This window comes from Centrocercus urophasianus, unplaced genomic scaffold (genome assembly GCF_019232065.1).
Source record: "Centrocercus urophasianus isolate 14NV4802_14NV808 unplaced genomic scaffold, USGS_Curo_1.0 seq_10, whole genome shotgun sequence".
Lineage (NCBI taxonomy): Eukaryota > Metazoa > Chordata > Aves > Galliformes > Phasianidae > Centrocercus > Centrocercus urophasianus.
This window is the reverse complement of record NW_024884142.1, coordinates 41,031,617-41,059,239: the sequence shown is the minus strand read 5'-3', so window position 1 is coordinate 41,059,239 and position 27,623 is coordinate 41,031,617. Positions and strand designations below refer to the sequence as shown.

The 27,623-nt window shown below is 38.5% G+C and overlaps 1 protein-coding gene across 4 annotated transcripts in view; it reads left to right on the top strand.

Moving 5' to 3' along the window:
- ROS1 (ROS proto-oncogene 1, receptor tyrosine kinase) overlaps nt 1-26,705 on the top strand; it is a 72,137-nt gene extending 45,432 nt beyond the window's left edge. For all 4 annotated transcript variants that reach the window (XM_042817343.1, XM_042817359.1, XM_042817353.1 and 1 more), the window contains 13 exons: nt 170-344; nt 780-897; nt 3,457-3,644; nt 4,253-4,342; nt 5,050-5,185; nt 5,601-5,763; nt 6,016-6,080; nt 8,699-8,828; nt 9,844-9,941; nt 10,392-10,595; nt 11,725-11,859; nt 15,730-15,893; nt 25,246-26,705. In XM_042817343.1, the coding sequence (XP_042673277.1) occupies nt 170-344; nt 780-897; nt 3,457-3,644; nt 4,253-4,342; nt 5,050-5,185; nt 5,601-5,763; nt 6,016-6,080; nt 8,699-8,828; nt 9,844-9,941; nt 10,392-10,595; nt 11,725-11,859; nt 15,730-15,893; nt 25,246-25,397 (1,818 nt within the window). In that variant the 3' untranslated portion in view covers nt 25,398-26,705. The remainder of the gene's footprint in view (nt 1-169; nt 345-779; nt 898-3,456; nt 3,645-4,252; nt 4,343-5,049; nt 5,186-5,600; nt 5,764-6,015; nt 6,081-8,698; nt 8,829-9,843; nt 9,942-10,391; nt 10,596-11,724; nt 11,860-15,729; nt 15,894-25,245) is intronic.
- The last annotated feature ends 918 nt before the right edge of the window (nt 26,706-27,623 follow it).

Sequence of the window (27,623 nt, the reverse complement as noted above, 5' to 3'; positions counted from 1 at the left end):
TGTGTTCTTGATCTCTAACAAGATAAAATCCTGTGGTTGAAAAAACACATGCATAACCTCTCTCCTACAGTATTAAAATGTAGCAAGGTGGTTATATATCCACAAATAATCTGTGATGTATTTTCAAGAGAGTAAGAAAGATGACCATGATGATATTTTATTTTTCTAGTGGCAAACAAGAAGTGATTGGTTTTCTCCTGCAAGCACTACATGTACTATAGGCCCTGTTTACACATGCAATCTCACGGGAACTCTTCCTTCTTCCAATTATCTTGTAAGAGCAACAGTAGTATATATTACAGGAATGAAGAGCACTTCCTTTCCAACAAGCTTTAAAACTACAGGTGAGCACATAGCATAAGAAAACAAGATTTTAGTACTATTTTCAGAACATGAATCTTCAAAACATATTTTGTAAAATTTAGCAGGTAATTTTCTTATACCAGGACCTAATACTTTTGGAAAATAAGTAACAGAACACCAAGAAATTAAGATTCACTTCAAGTGGAACATGGGGAAAAGGGTGAGGGAAATTGAGATGAAATGCCTATACCCATATTAACTCATAACTACTCATGAAAAGCTTCATGTGAGTGAAAATTTTGAAACTTGTCCATCACAAAGAGAAGGCCAAAGACTAATTTTTCATGGGGTATTACTGATGCTGATCTTTGCTCCTTTTGTATGTCCACTCTTGTACATGTCTAAATTATGCTCTGTTAACCTTTTGTTTTGCTGTACATGTTGAAAATGTTTGTATCTTCCCCATTTGGCCAAAGCTGGTGTTCCCAGTAAGCCGGGAACACCCAAAAGAGCAGAAGACTCTAAAAACTCTGTACAGTGGGAAAAGGCTGAAGACAATGGAAGCAACCTCACCTACTACATCTTAGAAAGCAGGTAAGCGATGTGTGATGCTATTTGTTACCTAGGGAGCAATCCAGAAAAAAACAAGGTGAGCAGGAACAGGCTTTGTTAGAGACTTTGTCTGGTTGTTCAGATACATGGACAGGTGGACTAATCTGGTGCCAAGCATATTGCAGTCAACCACTTTCCTCTGAGGAAGCACGAGGTGCTATGCATCCATAGGTCAGGGAATATCTCTGATGATTCTGAGCTGCCCTTTGAGCCCAAAACAATGTGGATGTTTTGGAAATTGCTGAGAATTAGTTATTTGTCTTTGAAATTGTCATTGCTTGGGCTTTTGTACAGACTAGGAGGGTAAATCAGCCTTGTGTCTTGCTATCACAAGATGGATTCCTATTAGCAACATCCACTTATTCTGTAATTGCTTTTGCAATTGTATTTAAGAGATAGGAGGGCTCATGATTTGTTGACATAAAGGACACAAGGTATGAAATTTCTGAACCAATGCACAATTTTTATTTTCTCTGTTTTGAATATGCATTTTCACTTGTTCTGAGTTTTCAGAAGATTATTGGGGCTGTGTTTAGGTTCTGGACAATTTGAAGTACACCTGATAGAACTAATCATTTTTGCAAATACAGATATGAGATCTCAAGGGCTTTCAGTATATTTTTTATAGGAATAGTGAAATGTCAGTGATGTTAATGGCCCTTCTCATAGGATCTCATCCTTCTGTAAAATAAGTAGCCACTTTTTGACATCAATTCCTAGAAAACACTGAATGTACACTAACAACATTTCCAGACCAATCCTTGAAATATAGGAATATATTTGGATATACATTTTTCACTGAAACATTTGGAAATCTTTCAAATCTGAATTTTCAAATATTTAGCAAATATTCTCAGCTAAAATGTATATTGAAATATCTTAGCATTCAGTGGATGTAAGGAAAGCTCATATAGTGCTGCCAGGAAGAGTCATAAGGTAGTCTCACAAATATGAGAAGATTCAATAATATTTATAGTAATTTGTCAAATACAAATCACTTGAACTGCACATGTCACACTTATTAGACTCCACTGAGTGCTATTTCACACGTATTCTTGCACTAGCAATGTAAGGGCTGAATGGACAGGTTAGAGTATATTGTTGACGGCTGTGACTTTGAAAGTTCTCATTATTTTGACTAGTATTTGGCCAAGTGTGTTTAATGCAGTCAGTGAAAGGTTTAATTAGTGCATTATTTAAAACTGAAGGAGGTTCAATTTCCTGAGATATTCCTAAGACGTTTTAAATGAGCGGTGATAGAGGGAATCTAATATTTCCTTTTCCTCAATCAATTCAGTGCTTATGAAAGTTAAAGATTCACAGCACTGTGGTGTTGAGCATACTTTACTTAAGTTTTCACTCAGAAATATTTTTCTGGTGCTGTTAGGTTCCGAACAGTTCTGTGAGTGTACAGCAGCACTGACTTTCATGGTATGAGACCACAATAATTTTGACGTGCCAACACCCATGTTAAGCCTGACTTGCTGTGGCCCAGGTCAGGACTGTCTCTTAGCTGCTGTGTTCTCCAGCCTCCAGCTTCATATTAATCTCTGGAATCATACTGCATCACTGAGGCTTTTTTTAGATTAAGGAAATACATTTTTTTCTTCTCCAGCTTCAATGCACATATGCAGAGAATATGCAGAATTGCACTTTGAACCTCAAGGTATCTCTATGCCCTTCAAAAAAGTGTTAAGTCAGACCTATATTATTCTAGAAAATTTTTGCATAGCCTTCTGAAATAACCCATTTTTCTTACAGTTATGGTTAGGATGTGAACATGAAGGTATAGTTTTTACTTGTCTTTTGGTTTAGAAGTGTTTGGCTTTTTTTCTTAATTGAAGCATATTGGGAGAGTGATTGACATACTCATGAAGGTCATCTCATATGAAATATTACAGTCCTGTGTGACATGAAATGATATTTCACATATTGCCTTTCAAGTTTAATGTGTGGTCTGGTTGGTGAATAATCAGCTCTGGATTTATTATGAGCAATCAATCTCAGTCCAATGGGGAATGGAAGAAATATATGCAGCAGTCAGCAGATACTATGGGAACCTGGCTAGCTAAAGAATTGTGTCTTCCCTGCCAATGACTTGCTTCCTATTTAGCTTGTGAAACCTGATGCACAAGAGCCACTGAATTACTCCAGGCCCAGGAAAGCAAAAACTTCTAACAGTACACGAAATAAACACTGTTGTTGTGTTTGATTTTTTCTTTTTTCTGAAAACTGAATAAGAAGTTGTGAAACCTTGGCTGTAAGGTGTGCACTGACATGGATGAAAGTGTGCTGCAGCTTTGCACATCTAAAATAGCATTTCATTTCCAATGCCAAACTGAAAATGTGTGATTTCTGGCATTGATGAAATGGAATGGCACAATTTTCTGCTCCAGAGCCAAAACCCCGTGAATAGATTGAGATTTCATGCAGGCAAAGAGATTTTGAGAAAGCTGTGAAAGTGAAGAATGGAGGAGATGTAATGAACAACACTTACTGCATTAATATTGTACCTGGGTTATTTCATTGTGCCTGTTGTAGGAAACAGTCTGGCAACACTAACAAAGTGAAGTCTTTGTGGATGGTGGTTTACAATGGTTCTTGTGACAGCATTTGCACATGGAAGGCCGAAAACTTAGAAGGAACTTTTCAATTCAGAGTAGCAGCTGCAAATATGCTGGGGCTTGGTGAATACAGTGACATAAGCAAAGATATTGTGTTGGCTAAAGGTATGTCCTACACTTCTGTGTTTTGTTAATCAAGTTTTTCCAGAATAAATAAACTCATTTCAGAAGAGAGACCTATTTTATGATGAAGTTGTTGCACAAAGAATGTGTCTGCAGGGTAACTACTGGTAGCATTTACACTGTAACCCCAATTGCCACTGCTTTGCACGGAACAGTGGGCCTGAACTTTGATTTTGCTTCTTTATACTGATTTTTCTCCATGGACCCACACTTTGCATCGTGATGTGAATCTTGAAGTAAATGCAAGCTTCCATGCTGGATAAAGATGTGAAAATCACTACTTGATGTCCGTCAGAATTCTAGGTCTGTACACTGCTGTTGTTTTTGAAAATCCCATCCTGAGTGATCAAGCAGTTGGCACATTCTCTTTACATACATACTGTGGGTTATCAGTGCATTAACAGTCAAAACCTAGAGGAAGAGAACTAATTTGACCAAATATAGATGTGTCCACATAGCTTAAAAGAGAGCTTTGTGCTGAGAAAGATACTTACACAGCGGGCAGCTCTAAGCAACTCTAGGATCTTTCAGTTAGGTTGATACAGTTCATACACACAGTCATTTACCAGTTTTCCCCTTCTGTTTAACAGATACTGTGACCTCTCCAGATATCACTGCTATTGTTGCTGTGATTGGAGCAGTTGTACTGGGCTTGACTATGATCATACTGTTTGGTTTTGGTATGTGGTTGATTTTTATTTATTTTTATTTTTTTTGCATATCCTTGGTTTGCCAGGCATTTCTGATAGCAGGAGATGATGGGCTTCCAGGTCTGGGGAAATGCTGAACAATCTGCAGTATGGAAGCAGGAGGGAATTTCTGTGCTCTCATCTTTTGAGGTCTTAGAGATGTATGGTTACCTATTCAACATTTAGGAAAGCATAACAGTTCACTCTATCTTAAGGCATTTATTACTGTAGATTACTTGTAGAAACAGCATAGAAATGCTGAAGGAGCTCTGAAGTTCTCACATATCCTAATGAAAACTTGTAATTTGCAAGTTAGGTGTTGTGTTTATTCACCAAAAGAATTCATTTTATCCCCTTCAGCCTTTTTCCTGAAGGAAGAATGCAGAGATTACTCTGTAATATAAATATCTAGATATGAGGGTCCTATCCTCTCATTCCTCATGTTTGCCATGTGATATTGCACCAACTCTTCGGGTTTTGCTCTTGTCACATACAGAAGTGGATGCTTGCCTAATTTCTCAATTTTCTGTCTTCTTTGGGAAAAGGTAGTGGCTCATTCACGCTTGCTGCCAAAGGGTCATGCTGTACAGAATGACAAAAAGAAAAAAAAAGCAATGACCTTGCCGCCTTTCAGAGCCTACTCACATTCTGGGATGCTCTCGGAGTAAAATATCTTGTGGTCTTCTTTTCTATTCCAGTATGGCACCAAAGACGGAAATCAAGAAAACCAACCTTAACTGGGCAGATAGTGCTTGTCAAGGAAGATAAAGAATTAGCTCAACTCAGGGGGATGGCTGAGACAGTGGGATTAGCCAATGCATGTTATGCTGTCAGGTATGTCCTTGGAGGAAACGCATTTTCAGGACAAAAACACAGAAGAGGGCTTCCCTGGATTGGCTTTTATCAACATTCTCATCCCTGACAACCTGATGTGATGATGGGAGCCGCATCTGCTCAGAGGGCAGGTCTGCTCTGAAATATGCCCTGCCAAGCTAGTTCCCCAGTATACAGTCTGGTCTGGATTTCCTCTATCCCACACTGAGTGCTCACTTTAGCAACAAACACAAGTGAAGGGGGAGGGAAGGAGACATGGTGTTTTCCAAGAGATTCCAAAACATTCAGGTTTCACCCAAACTACCCCTAAATGTTGTTCCTGAGTCAAATAGCGTCAGATTCATATAAGGAAGAATTTTATATAATGTCAAGCATTTTTAACTATTAACAAGTGACTAGTATTGATGTTTTGCAGCACTCTTCCTTCTCAAGCAGAGATCGAGTCATTGCCAGCTTTTTCTCGGGACAAATTGAACCTACACAAGTTGTTAGGAAGTGGAGCATTTGGAGAGGTGTATGAAGGGACTGCATTAGATATCTTGGCAGACGGAAGTGGGGAATCCAAAGTAGCAGTCAAGGTAATCACATCTGTGTAGTCCTCTGGAAACAGAATGGAATTGCAGAGATTTGGCTCAGATGTTACGCAACTGAAACAAGCATTGAGAGATTCAGATATTTCCTTGCTGGATTTCTTGCAAGTCACTTAAAGCTGAATCTATCACTTTGTAACAACTGCTGGAAAATACCATGTATTTAAGGCTGTGTCCATGTCACCTGTATGTTCTAAAAGTGATGGTGACATAAGTGTTCTTGTGCTTTCTGTTGAGTAGACTTTGAAGAGGGGTGCAACAGATCAAGAGAAGAGTGAATTCTTGAAGGAGGCACACTTAATGAGGTAGGAAGAGCTTTGCCATTGGGTATCCTTCAAAATTGCTCTCATATGAGTGTGGTGGACATTGATAGGAATGAGAGCAGCGCTTTTCTCAGATGTGGTGCTTTGGGGTAGTCTCCTATTTCTTCTAAAACACCTCAGATTGCTACTGGTTAATCTCATGAAACTGAAGCTATAAAACTCTTTTGCAAAATTTAAGATTTGGATTGCAAATTCGATATACTGATAGAATGGATTTGTTAGGTTTTGGACTGAGATATTTCAGTCTCTCTGTTCCCCTAGAACTAAGTCATTAAAGGTAAATAGCAACATTTGGCTGGCATTGTTTTATCAAAATAAATGCATCAAAACAAGCTTATGCCTAGCAGTCTCAATTTACTATGGAAATTGTTTTTTAAAAACGCACATACTTACCACTAGAGGCTGCCACATACCTATTGTACTGAGGTGCACCCAGAAAAGATAATACACGTCTGCAGTGTGAGAACTTGACATGGAAAAGTCTGCATGTCAGCTCGAAGTTCTTGTTCTTGTTCTCTCTCCACAGAGACTAGTAGAAACTGAAATTAAGTTTTGTTTGATTTTGAAGTACAATGTGGCTTTCAGATGTGTTGATCTACACTTCCTTGACTTCCATTTCATAAAAGCAGGATTAGAATCATATTTTGAAAAATGAAATATTTCATTTCCTGCACAGAAAATGTAATATTACTAAATTTGAAATTGATTTTTAGTTTTTTTTGTTTTGTTTTGTTTACAGTTAAAATGTATCTATATCTTTCATTGCTTTGCCTGACTTTTACCAAGCACTGTACACTGAAAGGAGTAAAAGGCTGGTGAAATTTAAAATGAAATCATGTAATGATGGTGTAAATTAATGATGAAGAGCAAGTGCTGTGTGCAAACTTCTTATGTCTACTTGGCAGTCATAAAGCCAGTTAAAAACTCCTCTCTATGTAGTATGGAAATTACGTATACTCAGAGCTTCTCCAATTCTGCTTTTTCATGTTGTTGTGGGTTTTTTTTTAGCTACAAATCCAAACTGAGAAATCCTCTAAAAATATGCTATTGGAATTTATTAGATTTAAATTTAAATACTAATGTGGGCCCGCACGTATACCAGCTAAATGAGACAGAGAGAATAGGAAAGGTTAGGTGTTACATATTTCCAGTAGTCATTAAATCATAATAATAAAAAGGCATGTTTTATAAGCTTTAAATATTTCTTTAAAGTGAAAAAGAGTGATTTAGTTTCCTCATGGAGAGGTTAGAGACTTTTCTTGATGTTCTTCGGTGAAGTCTCAAATTAAGCCAAAGACAAAGAGGTTACATAGGTGGCTCTGGTTGTTTACAAACCCTGATATTCTGTGTTTAAATGTTGCTTGCATTCTGGGAGTACATTCAGTAGTGTTCTGCTGTCCTAGCTAAGCAAGGACTATAAGTTTCTTCTACTTATTGCTATGCAGTAGTGGAAAAAGTTTTGAGCTATCCGTAGGTCAAACAATAATTTGATATTTGTTATTGGTGGGTCATTTGTGTATAAATATATGTAGCAGGGGTGCCTCCCCTTACTTTGGAAATAAGAAATAACAGCTCAGTAGAGGAAGGACTGCAGGAACTGTAAGGAAAAGATCAGGTGCGCCTTCCTTCTTCTTTTTTTGTTCTTAAGAGTGACAACATTGTCTGACTGTGAGGTATGTGCTGCGGGGGAACTGTCAAATTCAAAATCACACTTTTTGCTGAAGAGCTTTTGCCCACGCCTAAGATTAAATGAACTGAAAGAGGTTAGAAGGAAAATGTTCCTCTGTTGTATTTGTTTGTTTATTCTGGTGCATTTGACAGCACTTTAGACACCACCCAACAGTGATGTGTTCAGTTTTCCCAACAGGGTCATGTTTCTCTGGCTGATGGTGCAAGTCCTTTCACACAGCAGTGCAAAGAGAAAACTATTTTCAAACACAATAAATGTGGTTGTAAAAACACGGTCCCTGAAAGAGTCAGTGAATATTTTGCACTGTTTGTAAGTTGCAAGATCGCAGAGGGCTGATTTCTCTGTCATAATCCCAAGACTTTGGACACATACAAGCAGTTATTCTCATATCAGCTAGTTCTTCTCATGAGTGTTTTGTTTATCTTGATAAAACAAAAACAGTTGAACAAAACAGTTCTCTAGATTGTAAGATGATGGTATTGTGCCTTATGCTTCCATTTCTCTCTGTGTGTTTCTCTAAATCAATAGTTCTACTATGACTACTGTAGTAGGAATACTCTACTGAAATAGTAGAGATACTTCCAGTGCACAGGTGGCAATTCATGTTATTCCTAGAGATTACCTTTGGGTATCTTGTCTTACTTCACGTAAACACGATGAAGTGTGCCTTTAACATGCATGTATGCATTACAGTGCCTGTCAAAGCACAGTGTAAACTCGGCTTTGAAAGGATGTCACAGAATTGCCCCATGACTAAGCAAGTCAAGGCAATTTAAGTTACTAAATCATGATGTTCATGGAGGTGGGATTGTAAAGGGTAAACCCATTCACTACTTGTAGGTATATGCAAATTATTGTCGACCAATTGAATTTTTCATACTTAATCTTACAATCATTTATTTCTCTTTAGTAAATTTGATCATCCTCACATTCTGAAGCTACTCGGAGTGTGCCTGTTAAATGAACCTCAGTACCTTATACTGGAGCTGATGGAAGGAGGAGATCTGCTTAGCTATTTACGAGGAGCCAGAAAGCAAAAGGTAGGATGACCTCAAGGGATCTATTTTTAACACGTATCTGCCCACAGTTTCTCGGTTTTAATCTTCCTTAAAGGCCATGCTGATGTCCAGTTCCTTCTGCATTTGCAGGCTCTGACCTGGCTAATGCCCTGGGATCTCAGCATTGAGTGCTGACCAGGCATTCAGAGTTGCTGTGAAGAAGATTGAATGTCATGTTGAATACCATTAAAACACTGATTAAAAGTGGAATTTTTTTCAGTCGTGATATGTCTGTTGAGTACTTCTCTATGAACACTGTAAAGAGCCCTTAGAAAAGTTATAACATATAATAGTGGTCATATATCTGGTCCACTAGTTCTCACAGTTGTTGTTGTCGTTGTGGCTGTATCCCAAAAGTCTTCAGAGGAAAAAGGAGAAAAGAATAAAAAATAAACCTCTTTAATTAAGAAGTTAATTAACTTTCATAGTCAGCATGAAGATTAAGAATATTAATGGTATGAGTTTACGTCAAAGGGACTTGACACTGGAATTTTAGAGCACCGTAGCAGGTATCTATTTCATTTATATGATCACATCAAATGCACAGTCAGTATTGAAGCCTACTGAAAAGGATGTACGTGTATTCTATAGAAATAACATATTCTACTGACTAATATACAGCAGCAAGCAAACCTGATATAATAGCAGGAGGAAATATTTGGTGTCCCATTTCTTCCACTACAGCAAAGAAGCAATTCTGAAGGTCCCAGGATATTCTTAGCCCCAAATCAAAGAACAGGATGTGTTACCCTGCCTTGCAGTGTAGTGATTTAGCAGTTTACTCTGCAACTAATTAGCATTTGCTCTATTGGCACACAGATACTTTGCACCTGTTTTGCAAAAATCCTATAAATTTCAGATGAGAAAACAATACCATCTTTGCATGGTATTGTTCTACTATGACTACTGTAGTAGGAATACTCTACTACTGGGGAGGCTGTCATTCTGAGTTTGTAAAGGCAGGAGATGTGGCTAACATTGTCTTTGTTTCTTGTAGTTCCAGAGTCCCTTACTGACATTGACTGACCTCTTGGACATATGCTTGGATATTTGCAAAGGTTGTGCCTATTTAGAGAAAATGCGTTTCATACACAGGTACAGAATTTATTTCCTTCACCTTTCAAGCTTTACCCCCAGTACCAAGACTAATTATCTTACCTGGGACAAAACACCTAGGAAAGATGTCACAATATAACAGGAAGGGTAAGAGAACTGAATTAAAACATGAAGTTATGCTTTTCTGTTAAAATTACTTACAATTTTCTCAAAAAATGATGGGCTACTCTAAGATTTTATACCAGGGAAGCAAGGGAAACTAGAATTTGTTGTTCACAATGAGTAGGACCAATCACTGGAACAGGTAGCCCAAGGAAGCTGTGGCATCACCAGCCTTGAAGATATGCAAAATTTAACTAACCACCTGATCTAACCTGAGGACTGATACTGTTCTCTACAGAACGTTGAACCATTTGACCTCTGGAGATCTCTTCTGACCTGAGTCACTCTGCAAAGCTGACTCCATCTTCTTGTTTCTATAAAATTCAGGGACCTGGCTGCTCGCAACTGCCTTGTGTCTGAGAAGCGATATGGGAGCTGCTCCCGAGTGGTAAAGATTGGTGATTTTGGACTTGCCAGAGATATCTATAAAAATGATTACTACAGGAAAAGAGGAGAAGGCCTGCTCCCTGTCAGATGGATGGCTCCTGAAAGCCTCATTGATGGCGTGTTTACAAATCGCTCTGATGTTTGGTGAGCTATAGCAGGCACACACAGCAGTGTGAAAAGAATAGTAAATCACACAGCAAGAAAATATTGATTTACAGCAGCAATGATAAGCTTGAATATTTCCATCTCTAATAATTCACAAGCTAAGATAGATTTCTTCCTATGCGGTGTTTTTGTGAACTGGTAAAAAACTTGGCACAACAACTGTATCTGCTTGTAAGTATTTCTTTACTTAATGCTCTGGGCTGTAGCCCTGGGATCCTGGATGGGAAAAAATTGTGTTGCTCAATGAAATAGTTTTGTACAAGGCCCAATTTTTTTATTTGTATTTTTATTTTTCCTGTTTGAGCAGTGAATTGACTGCCTATATTCTGTTTTTTCCATTTTGTTTTCCATTAGGTTAATTGACATTTCCTTCCTACAAACAAATACTTTCCCCTTACCATTTCACCCTGTAGCGATGACTTCATTATTTTGAAGCCCAAATTTCTCAGCATCACTATGGGAAAGTACTTTGCTGCAGAGTTTTATTTGCAAGGTATATTTGGGCAGATTTGGGTTTATGGTGAAGAAGCAGAGACCCTGTCAGGAGTCCTGGAAAAAAGCAAACCAATTCAGTTCTGCTGAACCTGAGATTCACACAGTTTCAGATTGGATAGCTATGGGTGACAGTTGGTGGGCTACAGCTCACCAATCTTGGTCAAGTCTTCCGGCTCTACAGCCTATCCATTTAACTGCCACTCTTACCTTTATCTAAAAAGTCCGCTTAGTTCCCTGTGCCAAATCCAATGAGGTGCTGATTGCTTTATGAGTGGTACTTCAGAGAACTTGTAACTCTCTCCATTTCCAGTGACACCTCCAGCAATTTCTAAATGCTTGTTTAAGTGAAGACATACGAAAATGGAGAGTGGTGCCTAGAGATGCTGTACTGCATCTCACCATGTCTAGGAAAATGTGTTAGTAGTACATATTTATTTTAGCAATTCTAGAGCCAGGATTAAGGATGTGTCCAGTGTTTTACATCACGTTAAAACAACTTGCTCCTAATTTTTTTGAGTCTCGTTCTTATACTGGAGCCCTTTTAATTACCTGATGATAGGGAGATTGCTCATCATCACCATGGTAATCAAAATTTATTGTTGGTGTCTCTTAGGGCTTTTGGAGTCTTAATGTGGGAAACATTAACTTTGGGTCAACAGCCATATCCGGGTCTTTCCAATATAGAAGTTTTACACCATGTACGATCAGGAGGAAGGCTGGAATCTCCAAACAACTGTCCTGATGACATGTAAGTTAATTTTGTTTATATATTGTTGATAATATTTATAAGACAGCAATAGCTTTATTGCCAGGCGACTATCATTTTGAACGGCTACTTACACACCTGCAAAATCTAACATCCACTCATTTTTTTGTTGTTTAGATAAAACAGCTTGCATTTTGTAGCTGCCCACTTTGCTCCTAACTCATCCAGTAGAACTGCCTGTGAGCATGAATTTCAGTGAGAACTGAAAATGAAGTCTTGAAGTTTAATGGCTGATACATAGCTGTCTTTTAAACAGGGCTTTAGAGATAACATAAATTAAGCCTTAGGCATGAATCCAGTAGTAATAACAGGCTGGGAATGCGTGATCAACCAGTTCAGAACTGGTTAGAAGTTATTACCACTGTAATGAAGAGTTAACTTGGTCCTATATACCATGTGCCATTGATAGTAGACATAACAGGCTTTCTCACTGATAGCACATCTTAGCAGACCTCTCTGTAAAAAAGCCAACAATAGAAGTTGAAGCAGAGCAAAATAAAGAAGTCTGCACTTCTGATTAGACTTCAGCTGAGCTGGATAAACAAAGGTTTCAATTCCAAACTGTATCTTGAGTACAAAATTCAGCTGTAATTGAAAGAAAAAAAGTGAATGCATATAATATATCTATACCAGACAGAGGTGTATGAATGAGGAAATTGAATCTGAGTCCAATGATCACTCAGTATAGCGTAATTTCATGTCTCAAATCCTATACAACCATTCTGCGTAAGTAGTCACAGAAATGCATTTGACAGCTGGTCCTACAAATGGAAGAAGAGGGTACTTAAGGTACAGAATTCTTACTCCTGGGGCTGAGGAAATGGTTTGAAACTGATCCTGTGATTGGCAAGCCTGGATCTCCATAATAGGTCCCACATCAATTACAATGCTCTTAGTTCCGAATGGTGATTACTTATCATTATCTGGATATAGCTGAAATATTGCATTAACAATTAAAAGAAAAGGGGGAGAGGGGAAGAAAAAATTACCATTTGGAGAAACTGAAGACGTTCTAATTTTTTTTTAAGAACACAGTGCAAACTGGAAGTGAAATGACAGCACTAATGGGAGCCCAACAGCAACTTCAGTTTCAGTACTTTCTGCTGAAAAATGTTTCCTTAAAAAATTCCTGACAGCTGACCCACAAATAAAAAAGCATAGGAGATGAAGTATACCCATATGATAGTTCAGTGTAAAAGCTCACATAAAGGTTTATAAGCTGCCTTTGAAGTGAACAACAAGATCTTCAGAAGAAACAAGAAAAAGTTGACCTAAATATTTTTTTTGAAGTCCTAGGACTCACAAATTAGCATGTCAGGTAGAGCTTAAACTCTCATCCACAGGCTGTGACTTGTAGGATCAGGACCTAACAGCATCAGCTTGGTTTTTGAAAGCCAAGGGGCTGAATGAGCTCTTAGATTCCTGTATGGTCTTTTTATCTCATTTGGTGAACGCTCAGCACCTGCGTGCAGCTTCTGTCAGTAGCCTAAATAGCTTTTTTGCTACTTTGTTCGGTCATTAATGGCATGCTGAGATTCTTGACATTCCTGCTGCTCTCCGTGTGGTTTTGAACCTGCATCGGGACATCAGCAGTCGGTGATTGTCTTCCCGATACTTTGGCTTTCTCATTGTCATTTGACAAAACAAACCATCGTTGATAGGAAGAGAGTTCAAAGGCCAAATTACTTCAGCTGAGAAGTGTTTAGGAATCTGTGGTAGGCTTGCACTGCAAGAGCAAGGAGAGTTGACACAGAAACCTTGGGTGTGAAAGCATTAGGAAGTGGGATTTTTTTCGTTTTTTAGGGGTAGGGGAAGAGAAGTTCTGCCCCTGGCCTCCTTAAGATATTGTTCCAGAATATCTTGGTTTCCTCAAGAGCAGATACGTAAAGCTTGGAAATGAACTGAAAAAGAGGCTTGGGGGTCTGTAGATGAACTGTGTTTATCGAAATATGAATCAGATGTATGAATGACACTAGTTGTGCAGTCAGAGACCCACATCTGTACAGCCACCCAGAGTGTTAGCTTTACATGCAAGAGCATGCCAAGGTTCAGGCAGAGCATCTTTTAATGTCTTTTCAACAGTGAATATTCCCACTCAGTTACAAAACTGAATGGTTTTGGGAAGCAAATGGTCCATTAAAAAGTAGTTGTTTCGAAAGACTGTCTTAGGAATGCAAAAATGTTCTGAATCTGCGTTTGTCAAGTTCTTGTTCCATAAGTGACTTTGTGGATCATTTCTTACTTCTTTTTCGCTCTGTTGGTTTCTGTTTCTCCTTTCTGTCACAAGAGCAGTGCATTCATTAAGCTCTGCACACCTCTGTGCACAAGGCTCTGCCCATCAGAGTCCAGATACTAACCTGCAGTTCAGGTCCTCTTCTCGAACATCCTACAAATCAGCATGACCACAAAGTAGGTGGTTTGGTTTCCAGCATCCAAAGCTGGCTTTTGAATTGACTGTGATGGATACGTTGTTGCCAACAGAAGGAAAACCAGTTATTTCTCTTCCAGCCCAATTCAGTACTTTTCTATCCGTATTTTTTTGCGTCATCAATAAACAGTACACCTGAAAGTGAGTAAGGAGAGGAAGTGATTCAGTGACTGGAAGTTACTATCACTTTCCAGATCCTTAAGATTTCATTGAATTCTTTTGAGAAGTTGGTATCACACTAACAGATCTGCAACTCTGTGATATAGGTTGGTGAAAAGTGATTCTGAAAAAAATGTACTGATGTTTTTAATCCAAACACAATATTTTAATGAAAAATATCATGGAAAAATCAGAAGTAGAGAGTTGTCATCAGGAGTTCCAGAAAATACTGAGTTGTGTCGAAGGACGTCAGCCTCCTTTTTAAACTGGATCCTCTGAGCAAGCCAATTCATTTCACATAACTCAGATCTCACAGCAAGGCTGTTTGTCAGGGGAGGATTTGAACTTATGGCTTAGAGGTGAATACTCTGCATTCCTTGAAGAGCTTCCTGAATCGTCCTTTCACTGACTGCTCAAATGCTGCACTCTGGTTTTGAGGCCCTAAGACCCCTCTCCCAACATTTAACGTACCCAGGTGTTGACTGCCGTTTGGTTTTCAGCCCTGCTCCCCCTGGCTTTTGTAAGATTTGTTTTTGTGTGTCTGGGGCTTGCTGCAATTCATGCCCTCGAGTAGGCAGTGTAAATCAGCCCTATCCTTTACACAAACAAGAAAGGCAGTTTTTCCACTGAATGATACCAATAGGTTTGTACAGGTCGGGCTAGGATCCCTGCACCCAGGGAAAACTGATACCATTTTTGCCTTTGATGGGAAAATGTACTCCTATTTGTTTTGGTCTAGGAGCAGAAATCTAAGTTAACCTTCTCTGTCCCAGAGAGTTTGCTTTGAACATCTTTGTAGCTGAAGGAGAATAAAATAAGCTAATAGCTTCAAGTTCTTTTTTTTGTTTGTTTGTTTTAGTGAAATTTTTACTGTCACACAATTATTTTCTTGTCTGCTTCCTCAGAAAAGTATTGGCCACTTTTTAGGAGAGAGAGCTGTGAGAGTTGCGAGCAGGTATTGGTGGGGTTTGGGGGTGCTTTTTTTTTTTTTTTTTTTTTTTGGCCTTACAATATTATAACTGCTCCCAATCTCAAAAAATGTATCCATTCTGTGGCAAAACTGAAAGCATTCATGGTGAGTATTCCTGACAACTGACCCATAATCTGCTTTTCTTCCTTCAGCAGCTGGTGGTAATCTTTGCACCATGTATGAACTCTTCAGAAGTTGAAAATCTACACTGAACTTGCTTGTCAGAGGATTAAATGATAAGATGGATGATTCTATCATCTTTAATACTTACTTTTTATCAATTCTTTTTTTCCAGACGCGATTTAATGACACGATGCTGGGCCCAAGATCCTAACGACAGACCAACTTTCTTTTATATTCAGCACAAACTGCAGGAGATAAGGCACTCTCCACTGTGCTTCAGCTACTTCCTTGAAGAAAAAGAGTCAGTGGCTGGATTCATCAACCAAGCTTTTGAGGGTAAGCCTGGGCAGCACTGTCACTACACCTTCTGCCCAAGGCTGCAACAGTGTAAACACAGAATCACAGGTTGGAAGAGACCTTAAAGCCCACTCAGTTCCAGCTCCTGCCATGGGCAGGGCTGCCACCTCAGATCAAACTGCCTAGGGCCCAATCCAACCTGGACTTGAACCTCCAGGAATGGATGGGTTATCCACAGCTCCTCTGGGCAGCATGTGCCAAATAATTTTTTTCTGAGCAAATAATTTTTGCCCTAAAATCTAACCTAAATTTCTCCTCTTTTAGTTTAAAGCCATTCCCCCTTGTCCTATCACTATCTGCTCACATAAAAAGTTGATCTCTCATCTGATTATAAGCTCCCCTCAAGTACTGGAAAGTTGCAACTTTCCTCTCTTTTTGTGAACTCGTGAGGATGTATTAAGCATCATTAGGTACAATACACTAGGTAAAGCACACGTAAAATTACCAAGCAAAAAATGTATGAGGTTGAGACTGAGCAAGCATCGCAAAACACATCCAGTTCAGACCTAACTTCAATTTCCCCATTTGCTAAAGGTGGCACTTCGGCTTTTACTTTAGGAGTACTGGTTCAGTGGTTGCCTGAAACAGAACATAAATTAGGTACCTAAGTAAGGCAGACTTTATCTTTGCCTGTGATAGATCCAGCCAGGAATCACAGCATGCCTGTGCTTTGCACACAGTGCGTGAGTAAAATGAGGTGATGTTAGGGAAGATATACCCAAGACAATGGACACAACAAAGCCCAATTACAAAAGAATACTGTTACGATTTTGTAGACAGAAATCTGAAAAGTCAAACCTGAAAAGTCAAATTTGATGTCAAATCTGAGCAAGTGTGACTTGAGCCAGAACAAGATTTTCCAATCCTCAGTAATTCCCAAACGGCTAAATCTAGGTAGAAAAGGAGACTTAGTAAATGGTGTGATTTGAATGTCTCCAAAAAGAAGGTTTTTATCTCTTGAAATATCTTTTCACACCTTTTATTTCACAGTTACTTTTAATTTAACTTGTTTCTTTATTTTGCTTTTCTAGTGGGGAAAACAAAACAAAACAAAACAAAACAACTCTGCTCAAAGAAGTTCTTCCCAATCCAAAAAAAAGCAAAAACTAGTAATTGCTAAAATTTCTAGAAGTTTTTTTTCCCACAAAAAGTTTTTAAACTGGAAACTCACTCTGTCTCGTAAACAGTTTTAATACATCAGTATTTTGTGATTTTCCCCACCCTCAAAAAAATTGTGATCAATTCCAGGCATGATGCAGCATTCACTTATGCAATTACATAGCCATTTTTCAACATATTTTACTTACATTCAATTGACTGACATTGTTGAATTCTCAATTAATGACAGTCTACTCAATATTTTGCTAGTCATTGTCATCCAGTGATATTTTACAAACGCCAGCCCCCCCTTCCCCATCACAATTTCACTCTGTATGAAATCCATTCAGTATGACACGTTCATACAAGGCCAAAGATTATATCACTGATGCACTGGGACCAAAGTAAGCTAGCACTGATAACCTATCATTTCCTGCTTTTTTAACCAGCTGATTTTGCATCCTTACCCAGTAATGAAATGCTTAGTGCATATGCATGTAATATAATTTGCTAATTTATTTAAGGGGATCTTTGCTTTGAATAGTGGTGTTCAGGGAAAAAGATATTTAATCTGGCACAAATTTAAGCCTGGAATTAGCTCAGGAAATGATTGCAGCCAATTAATTAGGCACCTTGCCCAAGCTAATAGGCCTTATATTTTGTATGGATTTTATCTCACCTAAATGCAGCTGTCTAGAAGCTAGAAATCTCATCTCAGATACTCTACCAGGTATCTCCATGGCCAGGTTTTAGGCGTGCTTCAGTTCTCAAAATCCCTCATTAGGCTTCTCCTCAGGCCTTCTAATGATTTTCACACTGAGATGCCCATCAGAAAACAGTATAACTTGAAATTAATTCATCTACATATCATTCTTTCATGTAAGTTCTTTTAAATTACTGAACACTTGATAAAATCTTTACATGTCTCTATGACAGACATACTTTCCCCCCCCCAGAAATTTATAGTTTATCTGTTGGTTATCTTCTTCTTTCCCCAAGAGACTTTACAAGTCCATTCAAACTTTATGCTGCATGCTTGACCGAAGGCCTAGAGTCTTGGTAATGTTTTAATGTTACCATATTATCTGATCAGGGAACCATGCCTGAAGGGTTTCTGCAGATATCCAGCTTAAATTCATTCAATTATTTCTTTGCCTAAAATGTAAACATTTTGTGATGGAGTTCAGAGTAATGCTGGCTCCAAAAGTGTGGCTGTTTTATGCAAGGACTAGCAGTTCATGTGCTAGTCAAACTTCAAGAATAAAATGCACGCTCCTTCGTGATCCCACCACACATTTTGGGGCATGAAGTCTCAGTCTGCAATTTATAAAATGCTGCAGAAGTAAGTAATTTTTAAAGTAGCTCTAAGTTTGCATTCATTTTTAGCTAGAACTAAACGGAGCACTTCTTGTATTTGCAGTAGTAGTAGGAAGATGACGGCCAGAACAAATTATCCAAAATACCATTCCGTGATGGATTGTCCTGGGCAAGGTTTTCCAAAAACGTTACGTAGTCATTGGCCTTTGTGTGTAATGAAACTCCTATCATTACCCTGCTGCCAAGAAATGCTTGCTCTCACCAGGAGATGTGGTTTCAAAAGAAAGAGCCAAATGTCAAGCAAAGTGTAATAACAGAACTCAAAATAACTACAATATTTAGCTTTACATGGGAAAATACATATTCAAAATTCTGTTAAACCTTACCTGCTTGTAGTTAGCTAGGCCATTAGCAGGTCTGTACATGCTGTTAGCATTGTTTAATAGGTAGAAGTGCTGAAAAAATGTTAGACTTTCTTATCAACATTATTACTAATGCAGTACGTCAAGCAGACTGCAAGTATGGGTGAACTAATATAGAAAGTATGTCAGTGGTCTAGAGAGCACACTAACAGGATAGTGAAGGGATGATAGAAGAGATACCAGCTTTGCTGCTGCTAGAGTTACCCATATAAAGGAAGCAGCAAATAGCAATAAATATGTCCAAGCAACACCAGCAGCTCCTGGCATCGCTGTTTAGAAAGGGAGTAAAGGAATCTCAGCAGAGTCTGACTTTGCTTCCTTGACCAAAGGGTGGCAAGTATGGCCAGCTATAAGCAACAGTGTTTCTTCCAGCAACAAGTGACAAGGCAGCAGCCCACTGGGATGTGCAGATTAGTTCTCAGGCTACGGCAGCCAATAATGTTTTTACAGAAAAAAAATGTCACAGGCAGGAGAACGTGAGTTTGTTCCTTTGGGATGGCAGTCTACAGGATAAGTACTGCAGTTAATACATACAAAGCATCAGTTTCACTAAATATTTTCTGCATATCTGTGGGATCTCTATGGGTATTTCCTTACCTACCTCTCACTCATTTCAACTGAAAGTAGCATTAATGACGTTATGCAGCTAGATCTGCTTTTACCTCATTCCTTCTCTATTTCAGCAGATGAGCACAATACCAGTCCCAGCACCCACTGCAAGTGCCTCTGCATCAAGAGAATTTAAAGGCTCTCGATATCTACCAGTTGAGCATTTACTCTTTCTTGCTCTTACAGAGTTCCCAGGACATTGACTATGGGCAGGCAAGAAGTGATAACATTTTGAGTAAGGGAAGTTCTTTGCATCTGCAGCACTGAGATATTTGTGGGATACCTTACCGGTTTTGAATCAAATTGGAATTGATTCAAGAGCCCCACTCATGGCTGAAATATAGGCTGTTCTTCCCTCCTTTTCAATAAGTGCAAAAGAAACACCATGAATCAGCATGCTAAAATCATGGTTCTGCACTGCTGTAAAAATAACCAGTCCATCTATTCTCAGAAACAACTTTTTACATTTGTGCATTCAAGACAGTGCTATATTTTTCAAGTCCCAAGCATTCCCCTTTACGGGTATGGAAACACCTGTCTGTTTTGGCAAACATCTTTGTCAACATCAGACAACTGGGCATTAAGCAGCTGGAGCAGCTTCTTGCCTTTTTGACACAGGAGGACTATTCTTATCAGTGCTGCTCCCAGTAATGCATTCTGGACTATAAGGAAGAAATACAGAACTGCTCAAAAACTTTGTCAGAGCAACACCGTTACTGCTGGAAGAGGCTGTCCTGATGAAAGCAGAGGATTCTGGCATGACTAGAGAAAAACAGCAACTACAGCAAAAGACTCCTCAAAAGCTGCTTGCATTTGCCCTCAGTATTTCGTTTTGTTCAAGAGCTGTAAGCATTTTTGTTTAGAAAAATGGAAACAAGTTCAGCCTTAAAAGACCATGTTTTAATCCCTAAACTGGAGATGCCTCTTGGAAAATGTGGGAAGCTGAAACACTCAGTGTATTTAGGGTTTTTTTTTCAGCAATTAAGGCACGTGCTAAAAATGTCACTTTTTTTTTTCTTTTTAACTAAGTACAAAACATTTCATTGAGGGGATTTGGTATTAAAATCTGGGATCAGTGCTCTCATTGTTAATTATATGTCTGCTGACTGGGTAGTACTGGATTGCTTTGTAAGTCACTAGCTTATTTTCCTAAAACTAGCTGCCTTTTAGAAACTATTTTGCACACCTCTCCAGTCTTAAAGTAATCACTTGGACAAACGGAAGCTTGTCTGAAGCAGATGTGTTGATAAGAGACATTTTTTAAACCTTGTATCTAGCCTCCTTTGTATTTTTCTGAAATTCAGTAATCCTCTTCCCCTCTTAGTTCAGTGAGTGCCTGACCCAGAGCCAGGAGAGGTCAACAAAAAGGCTTCTTCCAAAACAGTGAATGCTTACAACACTGCAGGAAAAGGCAAACTTGATGGGGTGATCATTTTGTTTGTGTTCCCTGGACAAATGCTTTCTGATTTCAGAGTGCACATGAGCTCTATGACATTGCATGGAAAGTAATGCTGAAATTTTGCCTTGCAATGAGTGGGAAAAAATGTATTATGATATCAGATCATCTGATTTTATAAATGACATTTGTGTTGTATGAGTGTGCAGATATAACCAACTAAAATTTAGGTGCTGTGCTTACTCTGCCTGTCTGGGCCACTTGATAGTCACCAGAGAGTTGTACACATGTTCAGGGGACATTACTATGTAAAGGTCAATATGAGAAATTAGTATCTCCACAAAAACACATCCTTCTCTTCTCTCTCAATTGACTGTAAAGTGAGCCTGGGAAAAAGCCTAAACCAGATATGTAACATCTGAGTAATTAAAACTTGGTAAAATTTATCCTACTTTGGGACGTGGAGAATGGAGGTGCTTCCCTGCTTATGCATCAAGACACATTTTACTGAAACAAGTGTGGAGCTGGCTGGTTTTGGTGCTCTTTTATTAAGCATGACAATGAACTAGTTAATAAAAAAGTTTATACATATGTTTCCCAAGACAGTATCTTGTATACAGGCATTTCAGTCCATGAATCTGTAAAAAAACTCTAAAAAAATATCAAAATGTGGAGGAAAAATAAGCAGTCAGTGCTTCAAGCAGTTTAGTGCAGTATAAATGCAAGATGAACAAAATCCTTGCTTTTAGCATCTTTAGTGTCTGACAGAATAGCAAGGTCGGTGAGTCACTCTCAAGCCATGCAAGATCATATGCTTCATTAGACAGGAAACACAGATATATCTCCACTGATACATAATACAGAACAGAGCATTAAAACGGATATATATTTGTTCTATTTATATTCTTACTGGCAATGTGCAGAAACTGAAACACAGCACCTCCAGCTCCAGGTGGCCAACAGGTATTGGCCAAACACTCTAAGCACGGGAACATCTCCTGGAGCTGATTGACTCAGTTGAGATGAAGCAGTCACCATTAGGTAACCACCTTTTTCTCCCTTAACAAAGGTACATCACCAGGCACTTCCTCTGCATTGTGGGCACTTTTCAGTTATGCCAGCCAGTTTCTTGTTCACTCCTATGCAAACTGTGCAGAAGGGGCAAGGGGCAGAGTACATAAGAGAAAAACCAAGATACAAATGGTGAGAAATAAATGTGACTGTACTTCTAAACATGTGGTCATTAACCTGTTGAAGATGCTAAGCATCATATGCCACTGCGTTACCCAGAATTAGTTATGTTTCAGGCTGGATGCTTAGCTGATGTCCCACTTATTTTCATGGAGCTTTGCTAATTTGCGCTAGCTGAGGATCTGGCCTTGAAATAGCTATAACAGAAGATCAACATCTCCAGATCAGTTTGTTCTGAATCTACCAATCAGCTTCTCTACGGACTTTTTTTCCTCTTATACATTGTCACCTTCTGAAATTAAACACCTCAAAACCATCTGCTTATCAAGACATCACAACAATTTGCGCCCTTCCAGGCAGGATTTCAAAACATGCTTTGGGCCCGCACAGCTTGTAGTGAGGGCAGGGAAAGGGACTCTGTGCTGGAAAGGCAGGATACATGACCCCGCTCGCATGGCCACTGCCTCCTGCAGGAAGCAGCAGGCTGGGATGCGGGGATTTAGAGGGGGAAGCACAGATTTAATCAGATTGGGACTGGCTTCCTCAGAGGAGCCTAAGCAAGCAAACTCCATCTGTCATGAGTATGAGTCAGGCAATCAGTGTCTTGTGTTACTTAATGTGGGGTCCTTTAGACCAAAGTTCTGCCTACCCATGAAGAGATGCATTGTAATTAGTTTACGTGCAGTTTAGCTCAGATGTTGTACTTACAACTAGTACTGGGGAAAACATCCCAAGAGGTGCATTTAGGAATTAACACAAGTATCTACACAGCTGCAGTGCAGAGCTTTGAACATAGTATTTTGATTATTGGAAGCAGTCTACCTGAGGGAGCATGGAGCATGGTGGGGACCCACTTCTCAGCAGAGTTCTTGTATTGATCACTGTGCTGCCAGAGCCAGTCTACCTTATGCCCTGATCTAGGTTGTTTGGAGTGGATGCGAGTAACTCTACACTGTGCAGCAGTCCACAGTATGGACAAGCCAGCAGGATTTAAGTATTTGGAGTTGACTTCCCAGCACGACTACAGATTCTATTAAGGTGTTCCTTGGACGCCTCCTCTCGGTACATTTGTTGCCTCAGCCAGGCTCTGCTTGTGAAATCTGAGGGGATCACATCACATGGTTCATCCTGCATTTACTCACGTATAACCCAGCATGACTATACATCAATCAACTAATTTTAGCAAAGTTAAAATTGAAAAGAAAAGAGAGATATCTCATGAATATGTCCATCTCCAGCTTTTATCTTTCTTCTAATTCTTGATGTTGTTGGAAGGGGCTTCCTAACTTTATTCAAACTTCTCTACATTGTCGTATGGTTCCCCAGGATATTGATGGTGCCTCTAGGTCTCATATTTCTGAGAGAAATTTCACACAAAAAATGATTTTTTTTCAACTGTTAATTTTCAGTATCTTCTGTCTCTCATATAACTTCTGTCTCTCTTCCGTCTGTCATATAACTCAGTGAGCAAAAACTATTTGCTTGTTTGCTGAGTTATTTGAGAGGCAAGCATTGTACTGCATAACCTGACATCTTTGCACAGAGTTTTTGGCTTGTACAGCAGAATGGTGCTAAGCTTTCATGGGCACTGAACACTCTGTTAAGAGAAGACAACACAGTGGTAAAGGGAGGACACTTGTAGTAACAAATCTCATTATGGCAATGGCTGTGCAGCTTGTGTGTGTCATGCTATAGAAGAAAGGATATCAACGCTATCTTCTTCCTCTTTCTTTTCATGGGCTATGAGCATTCCACATACATGCACACAAAAAAGTACTTCTTGCTTGTTTTGTCTCGAAAGCTCAAAAAGTAAGACAAAGCTAAGCTGCTGATTTTTACCTCTTTTTCTCTGCAGTGAGAAATACAGTGGTATATGGGTTAAAAAAGGATTATAATATTTTATATATTCTGTAAATCTTCAGACCTGTTGGGGAAAAAATTAGTAATGTATCTATATATCTGGTAAAAATATCTCAGTGACCTCATACTCACATTTGTGTAAACATCACCTCATCAGTTCCAGATACTTATACAGGAAACAAATCTGAATGCTCCTCCAGTGTTCTATACTTAGGCAGGTCAGCCGGCATATGTCTGGTCTGTAAATACCGAGTTTTACTTGGGTCCTTATTTTAAGGTTTCTCTCTTAAGAGTTTGCTGCAAACATGCTCTCAGCATTTGCCAGCTTGCCTTTTCCGAGACAACTTGTGCCTGAGGGTTTCCATTAAAATATTTATTAAACAAAAACCACATACACAGAAGAGCCGTACTGGTTGGTGAACACTTGGTTGGGATTGAATTACTAAATATTGCCATAATAGTCTTGAAGTGACAAAGTGAGTATGAAATGATTTTTTTGTGGCTCTCAGTCATGGTATATGAAGGCAGTTTGTGCTGTCCCAGTCTCCATTTTGCTAACAGGTTTCTAAATTCAAATCTCTTATTCGTGCTTTTTCCTCATAATATTTTCTAGAGGTCTCTAGTATGTGGAGAACACTTTTGAGTTTGTAGCTGATGTGTGTGTGTCATTATAGTGACATAATAAATTGTTTGTTGTCCCACTGCAATGGCAAAACACCTGTGACTCTCATGAGTAGATAACTGTGAATGTCACGTTGTGAAGTAAAATAAGGGGGGAGCATAATAACAATAATAATAAAGTGTTCTTCAGAATAAATGCACAGAATAGCAACAATTATAACTTGAGCTTTTAGTTAATCACTTGAAAAAAAGTTATAGTACCTGCAATAGATATATACAATACATACAAACAGCATCAAACCAAGAAAAAAATGTAAAGCTTTTAGTAGTGGATAGAAGACATTGTACTGCTGAGTTCATGTTTCCTGGAAGACAGAATATTACAATTCTTCTAGAGAGGGAATGTACTGCAACTTTGTGGGCAGAAAACTGCCCATTTACAGGACTCTATTACTGTATTACTAGCAGGGTAACAAAAAGCTACAGATTAAAACCATTTTAGCTTTATGCAGGATATCTTTCCTACCAAAAGAGGTCATGTATTCATAAATGTATTGCCATTTGCAAAAGTATTAATAGTGATGACCAAACATCCTTAAGTGATTTGGTGGAAGGTATAATCCACACAAGCAATAGCAGAAAATAGGTTTGACTCATCAGTCACTCTTCACTCAGTGACTAGACAGACTTTCTCTACCAGCTGATTTTCTAATCAGCTTTTTCTAATACTACATGTGTATCACTGGGTTGTTACCTTTCTTTTGTGTTTTGTTTTTTTTTTTTAATTTTTTTGTTTTGTTTGTTTTTTTAAATGCAGATATTGATGTTCCACCTGCAGATTCAGACAGCATTCTTTCAACCACTCTAATGGAAGAAAGGGATCAAGAAGGCCTAAATTATCTGGTAGTAGTCAAAGAAAGCAACCAAGATCAAGGTAGCATCAGCTCTGCAGAACATACTTCGGTCTAATTCCATCTGTCTAATGCTCCGCTTGAGCACAGAAGAGAGAACTCTAGCAAAGAAGATGTGAGACAGACAAAATATTATGCACTTTATTATACATTTAAAGATTTCTTAAAAAAAAACAACACTAATACTCAAAAACATCAGAACTTCCAGAGAATGTCATAAGGTACTGAAACAATCAGTGTACAATAAGACAACAGTCACATATTTTTGATTTTCTAAATGCTAAGTTTCATGCATTTCACAAGATGTAGATTAAGGAAATAAAACTTGCCATCAGACAGAAAATGATTTTACTGGATCCCCACTAACTTTACGCAGAGACATAAACCTTGGACACAAGCAGTCCTTCCAAAAGAAAAGTACTAGAATGCTGTGTCACAGAAGGAAACCACCTGATCGTGAAAAGAAAAACAGTTCAAGTATAGCTTCATTGAGCACTCACGAGATTATAAAAATTGAAAAGCTAACAAATGCTAGTTGTATTTTTCTGATCTCCAAATCTGTAGGCAACTGAAGAAAGGTGGCTGGATTGTTCACTGCAGGGATGATCTATTTTGTCATTTAATTTAAATATACACTTGCAATCATCTCAAATTTTAAGTTGTACAGTTATTGATCTGAGAATCTAGTATCCACACTCCTTTTCCCTTTTAATGTTGATCACGTTTCATTTATTAATAATGGTAAATGTTTTTCCTTTATGTCCTCGGAAATCAAATCAAAATATATAATAAAACAATATATAAATAATTCCTGTGTAAATGGAAGCAATAAGCTCTTCAGAATGCTTCATCATGAATAGCAATTTGTAAATTTTGCAGATATTCACTGACATCTGTCAGGAAGCTAGAATCGTGTCCTGCTTTTATGCAAATTCTTCAGAGTGGGGAACACTGGAGAGTAGTAAAAATGCATTGTTTAATGCTAAAATGTAGATATTTTTAAGGAACATTGCCACTGAAGTCAAACTCCGAAAGTTTCTTAAATGGAGATCCAGTACAGATAAACAAGATGTTTGGCATTTGACTATTTGAAAGTCTTGCCTCAAAATTTAATAAAAACTGAGGTATTTTGGAATTAATATTCTTTAAAAATCATTGACCAAAAATAAACCAACCAAACCAAACAAAACAACTGATTCAAATTGGCTGTTACCGTGTCATTTTTTCCTTTTACAGTTTAGCCACACTTGTACATGTACAAGCCACAGTTGCCAATACCAACAGTTGAATTCTTTTATCTTTTCTTCTCTTAACCTACATTCACCAGGCCATTACTGATGGATAAATAAATACTGTATAATGTTTCCTCCCTCTTTAATTTCTGTTTAATTGTACAGATATTCCTTCCATTTCAGTAACTTATACATGAGTAACATTTACTAACAAGTAACACGTTCAAACAGGAAACCAGGAAGATCTCTGTTCTGTGGTCACCAGGATGACTTCACATGCACATGCAATTCCACTTAACTCAAGAGGACTGCTCAGTCAGCAAGCTGCAAACAAAAGTTTGAGAATGAACATGACTTCATATGATATCTTTTTCACATGATATTCTGATATTAGCAGGAGAAGCCTTCAATCTTGCCAAGAAGCTTATCTAGGCAGCAATGTTCACAGGCCCCATGACTACGTCTGTGATTTAATCCACGTCAATTTAATCTTGTATAGGTCTGAGTTGGAAAATGATGATGCTAAAGCCTATCCAACATGAGTAAATTGAGTTAGTGTGGAAGGTGAGTAACAGTGACAACAGCAGTAAAAACTTTGACACCTCAAACCAGTCACAAATACCCAAAGATACAAAAAGAACAGACAAGAAGGTAAGTGTTGCTTTGTTCTCATTTTGGAAAACTAGTTTTGATGGAGGGTTTATTAGAGCAGGATGAAGAACAAAGTGTCAACTTCAGTGCATTCCCAACAAGCAAAACTCAGAATATTGACCACTATTTCACCTAACAGTATGAAAAATTGGTTGAATAAGACACAAGTCTCTAAGCACATATCTAAGAATCCTTGTATATAATTTGCAGGAGCCAGTGGAAGACACATTATTTAACCTTCCCCACGCATACAGTGTGGTCCCAAGCATGCTTGATGATGCCATTTTTCAGCTCTGAGTCTGACCTTGCCCATCATTGCTTTCTCCCTCTTCCTTATCTTCCTGTCTTAGAGAAGTACATATACAAAGACTGCACTGACTGGGAGTTCAAAGTTACCATAC